Source organism: Trichosurus vulpecula, chromosome 8 (genome assembly GCF_011100635.1).
Source record: "Trichosurus vulpecula isolate mTriVul1 chromosome 8, mTriVul1.pri, whole genome shotgun sequence".
In the NCBI taxonomy this organism is placed as follows: Eukaryota; Metazoa; Chordata; class Mammalia; order Diprotodontia; family Phalangeridae; genus Trichosurus; species Trichosurus vulpecula.
The window spans coordinates 109,925,243-109,938,494 of record NC_050580.1 but is presented as its reverse complement, the minus strand read 5'-3'; the positions used below and the strand labels follow the sequence as shown (position 1 = coordinate 109,938,494).

At 38.3% G+C, this 13,252-nt stretch overlaps 1 protein-coding gene across 1 annotated transcript in view; it reads right to left on the bottom strand.

Moving 5' to 3' along the window:
• LOC118829600 (cilia- and flagella-associated protein 43-like) overlaps nucleotides 1–8,352 on the bottom strand; it is a 168,140-nt gene extending 159,788 nt beyond the window's left edge. Inside the window, exons 1-6 of the mRNA XM_036736553.1 lie at nucleotides 8,339–8,352; nucleotides 5,634–5,787; nucleotides 4,722–4,756; nucleotides 4,067–4,320; nucleotides 1,638–1,734; nucleotides 311–478 (exon numbers count right to left, since the gene is read on the bottom strand). Coding sequence (XP_036592448.1) covers nucleotides 311–478; nucleotides 1,638–1,734; nucleotides 4,067–4,320; nucleotides 4,722–4,756; nucleotides 5,634–5,787; nucleotides 8,339–8,352 — 722 coding nt within the window. The remainder of the gene's footprint in view (nucleotides 1–310; nucleotides 479–1,637; nucleotides 1,735–4,066; nucleotides 4,321–4,721; nucleotides 4,757–5,633; nucleotides 5,788–8,338) is intronic.
• Nucleotides 8,353–13,252: the final 4,900 nt, after the last annotated feature.

Here is a 13,252-nt window from a genome sequence, read left to right as displayed (position 1 = left end):
ATGGCACCAAATTTTAAGAAACTTTGTACCCCCAAACAAGCCTATCACATTAATAATAGTATGGCTATTATTTTTATGTATTAAAAATGAAAACTACCAAGGACTAAATATATAAATATGTGTATGTTATTTTGATTGCATATTTAAGATTTATATTCTTATACTAATTGCAATTAATTCTTAATTTTATATGAATAAAAAATAAGCTCAGAAAATTAAGTTTAAAAGTCATTGACAATGACACACAGTTCATTATGAAGTGATGCAAAGAAATGGTATCATTTTATTTCCATGTTTTAATGTTACTTACTTTGGCTTGGGATAATAATTCTTGTCACTTCTTTCAATATTCCATATAGTTAAAGCACTTGCACTAGACAAGCACAATTGGTGCCAGTTCATGGGGTTAAAAGTCATTTGGCTTACTTCCACACCTGGTTGTAATCTGCTACACAAAATAACTTTTTTTTCCCAGTTCCTTATAAGAAAAAAAATTATTCTGTAAAACATAATTATACTAGAATTTAATTTTATGAAAAACATGTCAAATAACATGTGAAATGTATACTTTTGGACTGATTCTAAGAATGAATTTTAAAATATTATGAATATATTAAACAAATGTATTCTACATGAACACTAAAATGACATTTGAAATATATATGGCCAAAGCTAGTCCATAAAACCTATTAATTTCCATTGTTAGTATCAGTCATATAGTATTCTCCATATTGGCAACCCAAAAGCCCAGACACTGAGAACTAAATGTTGCAGAAATGAGATTAATTTGCTAAATATGTTTATGACTAAAAATATTCATATAATTATATACTGCATACGTATGTAAGATCACTATCACTATTATGACATGATACTAGTTGATGTCAATTGGCTTTTCATTTATCTTTATCAGATCATCAGAATTTTAAGATGAATTTATTCATTATTCATTCAACACATTATGTTGAACACTGACTATGTTACAAGGTTCTACTGCAGTTGATACAAAGATGCATACTTCAAGTTCCCTCCTATACTAAATCTTATTAAGGTTTGCTCTTCAGTAATGAATTATGTTAACTAATATTCATTGTTGGGACCCTACTATAGTAGAAGACAAAAAAAAAAAGATTCTGCTGATTTTAAGAACCACTGCATCTTTTACACATGTGTCTTATCTTCCCAAATAGATTGTAAGTCTTTGGAATTACAGACTCTTACACATTTTTTGTTATTTCTAGAATTTAGCACAATATGATCTATTTAAGTGTTTATGACAACAACGCTCTCACTTCTAAACCGAAAATGTAAACTCTGACATTTAGCTGATGCTTAATGATACTCCCCATGTCTCCTATGTCCCTTTGATGGCAATGTTCAAAGAAAATAGTTTAAAACCCCATCTAAAAAGTCAAGTCTTTAAGAAATCCACATATGAGGCTTTTTTAAACTTAGATTAAAATATTTCATTCTTTAAATAATCGCTTAAAATATTCTTAACAATGAGCTTAAGTTGAACTCTCTTCTAATGAATAATAAACTTTAGAAGTATATTTAACCTTAAATGAAAAATATTTTAAAAGTACTTACACAGTTTCCCTTTACTAAAACAAAAATGTGCAAATGCTGAAACTTACCAAAGTGTCAGTTCATACTCTGGAAGTGCAGAATAACTAGCCAGGTATGTACCACAGTAACTAAATTCAAGTAAAGTATACTCCAGCTGAGCGTGCCCTAATGCAAAAAATTACATCTATATTAGTTATCAGTCTTCAAATTAACCACTGATAAAAGAATTCATTTCCTTTTTCTAATTGCTTTGTCATAAATCATATACATCTCTTCTTCTAATATATTCCTTTACCCATTCTGAGTAAAACTGTTTAAAAAAAGTTATGAACCTTAGAACCTAAATATGAATAAAATACTAAATCATAGTTTCTAGTTCTCAGTACAGAACTAATCATTTATATCATATATTTCCAATGATTTCAGAACTTTAACCAGTCTGGAAACCACTCAAAAATATCATCGACAAATTTCTAATGATCTTAAATTTAGACTTGTTTTATTTAAAAAAAAATAACTTACTTTCTATGGTACTTTTACATAAGGAAAATATAATCACAAGTCCCTCGGGCCATATTTAACCCTCAGCTTAATTTTCTAACACCTTCCTGACATGTACAAAGTACTCAAGAGACAGCATCACATAATAGTTAAGTGTGTTGGTTTTGGGGTCCGCAAACCCTTGGTTTCCTTCCCACCACTGAGCTGTGAGCTTACTACCTGTGAGCACAGACAATCTGAGCTTCAGAAGAGTTTCTTCTTCTGAAAAATGAGGGATTGGACTAGGAGGCATTGATGGTCCCTATCAAATGGGATATTATTTGTAAAGCACTTACTACAGTGCCTGACATATACTAGGCACTTAATGTTTATTCCTTTCCTCCTTCTCTTCTCCTTCCTGCTCTAAATCTATGATGTCCATCTGTGCCTAGGCTTGTAAAAATATTTGACTTCAAAAGTGTTAGCAAAAATGCCCTAAAAGACCAAAACGTGGAGATGGTGTCTTTATTAAGGTCTCTATGGGCCTATTTCTTTCTCTCTGTTTTGGGGTCACTATCGCCTCTTTCATGTCTCTCTGGATTTCCATCTCTGGATTTCAGCCCAACATCCCCTCATTTTACATATGTGTCTGTCAGTATCTGCCTTTCTCTTTCCCCTCCTATTTATCATCACCTTTTCCCACAGACATGTGCGTGTGTTTATGTATCTTTATTGAATAGGTTGTTGTTGTTCAGTCATGTCCAACTCTTCGTGACCCCATTTGGGGTTTTCCTGGCAGACACTAAAATAGTTTGCCATTTTTTTCTCCAACCCAATTTACAGATGAGGAAACCGAGGTAAATAAGGTTAAGTGATTAGCTAATAAGTGTCTGACGCCAGATTTGAACTCAAGAAGATGAGTCTTCCTGTCTCCAGGCCTGGTGTTCTATCCTCTCCCCCTCCTAGCTGCCCCAATGAATACCTTATCAACAAACGAATAAAGTCATACTGTAAAAGTTTTTAAATTAAAAGTTGCCTTTTATTTTAATTTATGTAAAACTCAATTGAGTTTTTCTGAAATTAGTGACCATCTAGCACAGCAAGGTAATACAAGTGAAGTATGGTGCCAAGAAAGCAGCAGTTTCAGCCATGTGCCCCAAGAAGTATACTTGTCTGTCTCCCAAGCAGAGGCTGCCTATAGCCAGTACACAGAAGGCAAGAAAAGTATAGTTTCTTCTGCAGTTTGGAAACTAGCTTTTATCACATCACCGTGCATAACCTTATAAAATCTGGAAAGAATCATTGAAATCTTCTCTCTTGGCACAATGTGATTTCAGAATTTGTTTTGCTTGTCTGTACATTTTTATTACAAGGGTTTCAGTTTTTCCCCTCCAAAGGGTGAGGAGTGCCAGAAAACAAATTAAAAAATAAAATTTAACTTTAAAAAGAAAACTTAAAAAAATAATACTCAAAAGTCAAGTGATTGAATTAAGTATTCAGGATAGCTTTCTCTACTCCCATCAACACAGGAGTTTAGTCCTGTGCCATTTCTGATCTGGGCCACTTTGCCCTTGCCTTAGGCAACCTGGTGACCACAAGTTCCTGGGGTTTCATCACATTCGTGGTCCTGAACTTATTTAGGATAAGTGATCAGCTTAGTCCCCTACAACTCAGAACTCCTAAACTAAAGAGATCAAATCCCAGCCTCTAAGTAGCTGGGATTACAACCACCTCTTGTAAACCATTACTTTTTAAGTAGTTTTGGACAGCTACATGAATAGCAGCTTATTAGCTGTAATTATTTAAGCTAAATTTGATCTTAACAGAAACACTGCGACTCTGAAAAAAAAAATTCAATTGAAACTTAAGACTATGATTCAGCTCTCTAACCCACTATTAATTCTTACTGCCATCATCTAATCCAATATTCTTTCTTAAAGCTTTCCTATTCAGAACTAAAAGTATGTGTTATGTTTTTATAATAAATTATTCTAATTATAGAAAGAGGAGGAAATACCTTTTAATCTTGCTTTTCTGGACAATTCAGGAAAGTTGTATATGTAAATAATGGGTTTAAGGTTCCGATCTGAAAAAGCCACTACTTGAAAAGGAATGTTAGTTGCCAGAGCACCCACTTTTCCATTCAGACACTGTAGAACCTGCCTTTTCTCATTTTCAATGTTAACGAAAATTAAGTAATTCCCAGAAGCGTAGCAAATGGTGGTGTTGTTGATAAAATCAATATTCTGCTTAGGGAATCCTTGCACCCATCTTTAGGAAAGGATATATAGCTGTCAATAATTATTCGTATCAAACCATTTTTTAAAAGAAAACAAAGTTCATTAAAACTTCTAAAATAAAACTATGCAATTTCCTCCATACCTCTTCCCTCCCTATTTTTCAACTAAAAAGATCTCCCCAGATTGGCTGCAGGGCCAGGTTAGAGTATGAACCACTAAAATTTAAACAGATCAAAATCTTTGATGATAATCATTCAGGAGCTTTCTTTCAAGACTGACTTCCTATCACTTAAGTAACCCTAAAATGGGGGTGCAGGGGAGACTCCTAGGATCAAGTGTACTTGGAGAATGAAAAGAAAGGGGAAAAGTGAAGTGGAGCAAAGAGGGCTTGATTCTAATCAAAACACAATACAACTGGTCTCTCCTTTTTACCTTACACGTTCAAATACAGTTGTCTTTATTAATAGCTTTCAATAAGAGAAGATGGGATACAGTTGAGTGTGTTAGCTGAAGTGAAAAGAATACTTCTTTGCTGAAGTAGGAAGAATAAGATTTCCAGTGCCTACATTAAATGAAAATCTAACAGTAATTTACATAAGAAAAAAAAAATAAAGAACGGTCTCAAATGAGAAAGAATTAGGGCTACGTCCTTCCCTTCCGTCCTGCAATTCTCTACACCACCTTGCTTATTACCTGTTATCTCCTACACTTAATACACAGCAGCATAGATATAGAACTGGAAGGCGCATCATAAATCATCCAACCTCCTCAATTTACCCGTGAGAAAACTGGGGCCCAGATAGATTAAGGGAGCTGCCCAAGGATACACAGGTAGTAGGTGTCAGAGGTGGGATTTAAAACCAAGTCTTTGGATTCCAGTAAAAAAAAAAAAAGAATTAGGGCCAAACTGCATGCTGAGTAACATCTACAGGAAAGAGACAAGGACGTGAGATGAAGGGGGGAGCCATTACCTTTAAGTATCCTGGAATTATGAATGCGGATGGTGGGAAAGGTAACGGGGAAATGAAAAGAGCCTAGATTGATAAAGAAAGTTGAAAATGTATGAACTCGAGTTGGGTGGACTGAATGGTATATGGAATACGGGGTAAGGTCAATCCCCAGGGTCAAAGGGAAGGGAACCAGGGCCGTGGGAGAGAAAGCTTTACAAGGGTCACTGGGTGGAGAGAGGAGAGGTAGGAGGACGGCCAAGTCACCTCAACGTCAGGGTCGATGCGGACATGACCCCCCCGATCCCTCACGCTCTCCGACACTCGCCAAGACCAGAGACTGCTCAGGGAAATAAAATAGATACTGATATAAACACACAGAACTGAACAAAACTACGAGGAAATAAGGAGGTACTTCTACAAAGAAGACGCGGTCAACAGCTGTTCGCTTCGCCACCACCAGCAGAGGCGGGCGCCGACCGTTTAAACTCGTATCCGAGAGACAGTAATCTTGACGCTCATTGGTCCTTCCGCCCGAGGGCGGGGAGGTGCTTTAGAAAACCAAGGTGGTTGGTGGAAGTGTCTCGACGCCTCAGCCAATCCCAAGGCGAGAACGCGTTAAAGGCACCCAAGTCCAGAGGGAGAATGCAAGGAGACCGGGAGAAGGGCAGAAAAGGGACTGTACTCGGGGCGGGCATTTGGTGGCCAGAGTTTGGGAGACAGTGGGTAGGAGGAGCCCACCAAAGTGACTAGAACTAGGGTAGGTTAACCAGAGAAGTGGGCGTGGCTACGTAGTAAATTCTTAACCAAAATAGGGATGTGACAAAAGGTGGACTAGATAATGTCTATTACATGAAATTGAAAAGTTTTGGCATGAGCAAAATGAATGTATATAGAACAAGAAGCTGATTGGGGGAGGGGAGATTTGTATTAAATAGCTCAGAAAAAAAGTTGATACGAGATATTTAGACAATTTACCAGAAATACATACAGGTTGGCCCAAAAGTCTTAGTGCAGTTTAAAACTTTAGTAGCTCTGGGGCCTACCTTGCATCAGACCAAAAGCCAATTCCATTATAGGTTTTGTACAAAGGTGTGAACAGATTCCTGGAGCAAGTCAACATTCACTACATTAAGAAAGTAGCAGAACTAACCCAGACATTCCCTACAGAGACTGGCCCATATGAAATAGAGCCTGAAGTCAGGAAGTAGGCTGGAAGAATGAGCAAACAAACAAAAAATAATCTCACCTTTTAAAAAAAAAAAGTTATTATGGTGCCAGGGATACTCCAGACACAAACCCTGGAGAAGAAGAAAGAATTTAGGGGAAAATGAGAGCTATGAAAGAATTGAAACGAGAATTCACTGATAGGCATAAGAGATACCAATACTTATCCAAGCAACAAACTTCTTAAAAATAAGAACAGATATAAAGCAAAGCAAGAAGAGTGAAAAAATAGATGTGTTTCTGCAGCTAGGTCAGTCCATACTCTACTTAGGCAATCCTCAGGGAAGATTTTGGGCAAAGAGAGCAAAGCCCAGGAAGACTGAGTAAAGGACTAGGGATTATCTAAGGTTATTGGAGCGTTTTTCCAGGTGTTTTCTCTTTGACTTGAGTAACAGAAGAGGGGGAAAACTACTGAGATGGCAAGGCAAAAGTGCAGTGAACATGACAGGTGATGATCATTTTGTATCATTTTTGTAATTTCAATGAGGGCCAGAGCCTGAACTGATTAACCAGGAGCATTCTTTCCTCTGCCTATTAACCATTAAGGATGAGACCTTTAACCCGAAGAAACTATCTTGCTTGATATTTTATGGGCATATACTATGTTATGGAATGTTAATGGTAAATTAAACACAGAAACGCTGGGTTATAGTTTCCACTGACCCTTGTCAACTCTCTTATCTTATTGTATTTACAACCTATTCAATTTAGAAAAGTCCTTTTGTACCATGGTTAAACATATGTGGAGATCATAAAACTGAGGAATACAAACATGCTGAATTGTGACTGTTCTAAAACTATTTAAACCTCATTCTTCTGTTCAGTCAGTCAGACTTTGTCTGGGTCCATACATGTATATATCTGCTAACTTTAAGGTAATAAATGAATAAGTAATATAAAATTTCTATCACCTAGCCTGTTTGCCTTCTTTAACCAAACTTTTAGGTTAACACAGGTAACAATCCCATAGTGTTACACAATTGTTTTTTTATTTACCTTAGCCCAATCCCCACCTACCTTAACAATACTTTGTCAATAGTCTGTATGATATCACGATCAACTATTGTCCTAGAGTCCACAAGGCCAGGTTCTGGGAGCCCCAGATAACCCAGTGTAAGAATCCTTTCAAGTGAAAAGCCTCTAGAGTTATCTGGGATGGATTCCTGTTTGGAGTAACCTTGTTGTGGTCCAACTAAGACAATTTGCTGGATTCACAGTCAGTAAATATGAAGGACCCGTAGTAGCAGCAGGAAATAAGACTGCTTTGGGGGAGTGTGGGCACAGGTTACAGGTAATGTCTTGAGTAGCCTGGGCCCAGACTGCAATAGCTTTAGAAGACAAGATGAAGCACTAGTCATCTTACCTTCACAAGCTTAAGAATACTGACTGGATGTAACAAATAGGCAAGTGTCCTAATTCAGTAAGCAAGATACTTTTCTGTTTTATTGCTTTTCTACTTTTTCTGTTCTGCTTTTCATGGTGACAGTGGCCCCAAAGATGAAGGCATAGAGTCATAGATTCGTCATCCTTCTTTCTTGAAGATGACCAATGACCTCAGGAGGGTGATACTTTGACTTACAAGTGAATTGAATTTAAGTGAGGCAGGGCTGTGCAAAGTCATTAGCCTCACTCCCTCCTCCAGAGTCACTGGAGTGCGGTGGGAAGACATAGGTCAGGACAACTGGCAATGGTCCCCTCATACAGTTATAAATAGAATGCCAGATCCCTGGTCACATCTGGCTGAAACTTTCAGGAAACATCACCCTATGGAGAACTATACCAACTCTCTCACCTGATTCAGAATTCCTCTTTACCATCTCATATAGGACCATTCCATCTTTTGATGCAAGGTCTACTTGCTTGAAATCTATTTACTTAGTTGCAGCCATGGACGTTTTTGACATTCTGGACTGATTGTTTTCTTTGTGGTCAATCTAGCACTTTCATAATAAATTGCCTCTTCCAAATAAAAAATGTATGTAGGGAGCATGGAAAACCTATGATAGTGTAATCCTCAAGCATCAAGGTTCTAAGCAGGCTTTACTATATTTTTAAGGGAAAGGAAAAAAATACTAATCCTCAAATTTTATACACCGGGAACTTTTTTCTTCTCTTTAGATACTATCATAATCCAGGGATTCCTTATAATAAGGAATGCTGACTCATCTTCCCAAGAAGACTGTACAGAATTCAGCAGACTAGAAGAGGCAAAAGAATGGACTGTGTATCCTGTATCAAACACAAAATAAATGATGCACAATATCTGTCTCATTTTTCCTTTTATATTCTTCTTGTACAGATTTATTTTCTTCTCAGTCTTCTGTCTCTTTTACCACTTAAAGCAGGGGTTCTTAATGTAGGTCTATGAACTTGGATGAGTTTGTTTTTCATAAAAAGTTTCAAAAATACTTAAGTATTTCAACATAATTGATTTTTTTGTAATCCAATGTACTTTATTTTATGTATCTAAAAAATCTAAGAAGCAGTCCATAGATTTTACTAGGCTAACAAAGAAGTCCATGACACACACACAAAAAATTAAAACCCCTGGAATTAGAGCATTCTTTCTTACTCTCCTACTGCATAGTTTTCTAGCATAGATTTCATTAACTGATAATTTTTTTCTTTTAAACTTTAATGCAAGTGATATTTTTGGTAGGAAAAAATGAGATCTTTCCTAATTATCTTTTACTAGGCCTGGGATCATTCTAAGAGTTATATTGTACAAAAATGTGATGAAGACTTGCTTTGAAAAATGAAAAGTATTCTACGAATGTATAATGTTATTATAATACTTTGTTACAAATACTATAAGATGATTTTTAACAATATCTTAATGACTTTAAAGAATTAATATGAAGAATACTGTGAATTTCACTTCCTTCTCCCTGCTAAGAGAAACAGTGGGACCTAGTGAAGAGAGTCTTGGGTTTGGAGTCAGAAAGACCTGATTCTACCCAGGATAAAAGTTCCATGGCCATGAGCAAGTAATTTGATCTATTTTGTTGTTGTTTCAGTTGTGTCCAACTCTTCATGACCTTATACTGGAGTGGTTTGCCATTTTCTCCTCCAGCCCATTTTACAAATGAGGAAACTGAGGCAAACAGGGTTAAGTGACTTGCTCATATTTAACTACTCAACGAGGGACCAGTTATGATCTATGTCATAAATTAGAGATCCTTGATAGATCATTGTTGGAGTCATTGTTAGAGTCAATCTCATTATTTGGAAATGTTTTAATCTTCTATACAATCAATTTAGATAGATAGATATTAAAGAAAGTAGCAATTCTAACAATATCTACTTCAGGTGGGCAAATATTTAAAGTTAATCTCTTTCATTATTATGTTTAGGATACATTAGTCCACTTCAACAAAAATTTATCGAGAAAAGTTCAAAGCTTAGACAAAACAAGACCCTCATTCTAATGTAACTTATTATCTAGTAAAGGGCTTATAACTCATAGACAAGTAACTATTCTAACAAAATAGCACATTAATGCAATGGAGAGGTAGAACTACTTAAATTCATCTCTCAGGGATTCATATAACTTGGCACGATCCCTGGGTCTCCAAGGGGTCCATGGGGAGATTTGAGGGGTCCTATGAACAGAAGTCTGGAAGGACAGGAAAGGATCAGGTCATGAAGTGTTTCACTTGTGGGGCTGAAAGGAGCCTTAGAAGTCATGGCCAATCCCTTCTACACACTCTCAGTGGACGAGTGGGCCTTCCAATAAAAGGCGACGTTAGTGGTGCTGACCACTGCACACACGCCAACCTCTTTCCAGGCCTTTCCTGCAGACCTAGCCAGGGAACTGGAGGGAAACCACAGAATGGGACCGGACTAGCGAGATCCTATCGCAAGAGCACTGAAGAGTGAGACCCTGACAGTTGACACTCGTGTCCCGGAGACCGCAAGGTCGTCGTCTATTGGCTTAGACTCCCCTTATCTTGGAGGGTGGGGCGGGACGCCGGTGGAAAGGCCGACGGGATTGGCGAAAGTTCCTCAATGCCTCGACCAATAGGCGGGCCGGGTCGAGACGGAACGGCGCCCAGGGCTGTCGCTTTGCTCTTAGGAGGCGCGAGTAGCTTGCAGAGCTAGAGGGTGAGGCTCTCCTGCCCACGGCTGTTCATTTTTCCCTTGGGCAGGTGCCCCCCCAAGGCTTCGGGGACAGCGCTTGGAAGGGGACCGAGGCCTGCGGCTGGGAGCCAGGGGGAAGTGAGGCCCAGGAATCTAGGTGCGAAATCTTCGGGATCCAGGTCCGCTGCCGGTTTTGCCCTCTCGCAGCCCCCACTTCTCGGGGCCTTGACCGTCAGCTGCCGACCTTGTCGAGGAAGACTAACTTTCCCATGCTTTGGCCGCAGGACTTTACCTGGCCAAAGGTAACTTAGAGGGAGAGCTTCCCGGCAGGTGTCCTAGTCAACAAGCGTTTATTGTGTCCACTACATGCCTGGGACTGTGCTGAGCCTTGGGGATTGCAAAGAAAGGCCAAAAAATGATACCTGCTCTTTTTTTTTTTTAATGATACCTGCTCTTAAACAGCATGGGATTCATTATCTGAAAGGGCCCTTACAAAGCATCTAGTCGGCCTTTACAGAATTTCCTCCACTCCCCTGCTTGCCTCCTCCCAAAGTCCTATGGCATGTGTGTGCTTGTTTGGGGTAATCCTTGGATCCTGTGTAATATTCAAATTTCATGGCATCTCAAAGATTAATTTTTTTCTTTGTTCATGACACAGCTTTCCAAAGTTGCGATAAATAAATGAAGTGTATGCTTGACAAAGGGAGTGGGGAAGACCACATTTTGACTGAAACCAAAGACCAGGAAACTCTGCTTTCCCTCAGATTGTTTGGGCTTGATTTCTTCTCCCCAGCTAAAGGACTTTTTTTTTTTTTTTTGGTTCAGTGGACCACATTTCAGAACAAGGAGAGCATTTTCTGGTTCTTTTCAGGAACCCTCTTGCAAACAGTCCCGAATCTGGAATTCAATGAGAGCTTTGTTCTTCCCTCTATCCCACCATTCCTGGTTTTTGGGTATCTAGATACTCATGGACCCCAAACATTAATTTACCTGGCTCTTGAGACCTGTAGAAACGTTAAAAGTTAATGTTTTCATTTCTGCCACAGTCTGGGAGTAATACTTTAAAGAGGGGTTTAAAAAGTTCCATGTCCCAGGTTCGCCTCAATCCTTGCCCCTGTCATGACCAAAGTCCTGGCTAAAGAAAAGGAATACCATATATGTCTTCTATGTCTTAGAAAGTGTAAGCCTCCCAGTTGGTTAAAGTGTTTTCCAGATATAAATAGATTAGGTTTTATGTAACAGAAAACTGATTTGAGGCCTAATTGATACTGGCTCATTGCCATTCTTTTATGACCTACTTATTACAGTATAGATGCATTAGGGAATTAAGCAATAACAATTGTAGCAGAAGGAAAGCCTTCTCAAGTAGTATTTCTTACTTCCAAGGAGCTTTAAGGGGAAGGATTGGCAGAATGGTAATAATAAACACATTACTGAAAAGAAATATTGTTCTGTGTTCAGAACAAAATATTAGATGAGAGAAAAGTTAATGCTGATTCTAATAATAGATCTGTATATATTTATAAATACCTCGAAAGCATTTTATGCTTTGTTATTATTTATTAAGCATTTGTATTTATATATATTTGTTATATGTCATTTCATCACCAGAGCCCTGTGGGGTAATCTGGGTGGGTTTTACACCTTTTTACAAGTGAGGAAACAGTTTAGGAAGGGGGCAGTAAAGTATAATTGTAGATTGAGACTAGGTTGTAAACAGCTTTAAAAGCCAGACAGAAATTTACATATTTGATTATAGAGACAATTGGGAGCCATTGGAATTTGTTAAGAAGAGGTATGACTTAGTCAGACTTGTGCTTAAGAAATTCACTTTGGCAGCAGAGAATGAATTGGAGTGGAGAAAGACTAAAATACAAAGCCAATTAGTTGACCACTGCAGTTGTCTAGAGCAGGGGTTGAGCAACCCCATCCTTCAGGTCACATCTCTGGCCATGGGACGCCTGGCCAGATTTATCGGTCAGACTTTAGTTTGCTGCTCCCCGGTCTAGGGAGGGCTGGGTAAGTTAGAGCTTTGAATTAACATCTGGCTGAGTGGGAATCGGATGCAAAAATACTGTGAAGGTAGAATTGGCACCGTACAAATGCATTTATCTGGTAGAGAAGTAATGGCTTTCTTTCTCTTTCTGATTAGATCATGCTTGCCATCTGACCTTGTGTCCCAAGAACTGCATTCAGAAATTTAAATCAGGTTGGGGCCCTTCCATTCTCTGAACCATGGGCACTTTTTTAGTAGAAAATAGAAGTAGGGGAAATACAGGCAAACAATAGGATTATAGTCAAGTCAATAAGCATTTAAGAGCTCTCTATGTGCCAGATGAGCAGGGAAAACACGTACATACTAGCAGAAAGTCTTTGCCCTGAAGGTGCTTATATTCTAATGGAGGAGGCCTATACCTGAAAGGAAGCTGAAAAGGTACAGATGGAACAAGAGTTGCAGCTAACTCACCTTTATTATTCTAGAGAAAATCCAGAGTCTGTAGTGCAGCCTGGAGAGATACGATTACTAGACAGAAGTGTGAAAAAAACCTTAGAAATCATCCTATCCCAACCCCCCTTACAGATTATAAAACTGCAGCCCAGAAAACCTAAGTGACTTGCTCCAGACCATACAACCATTAAGCAATAGAGCCAAAAATAAAATATGAGAACTCTGATTCCCAACCATGTGTCTTCCTGCTATGCCAGCAT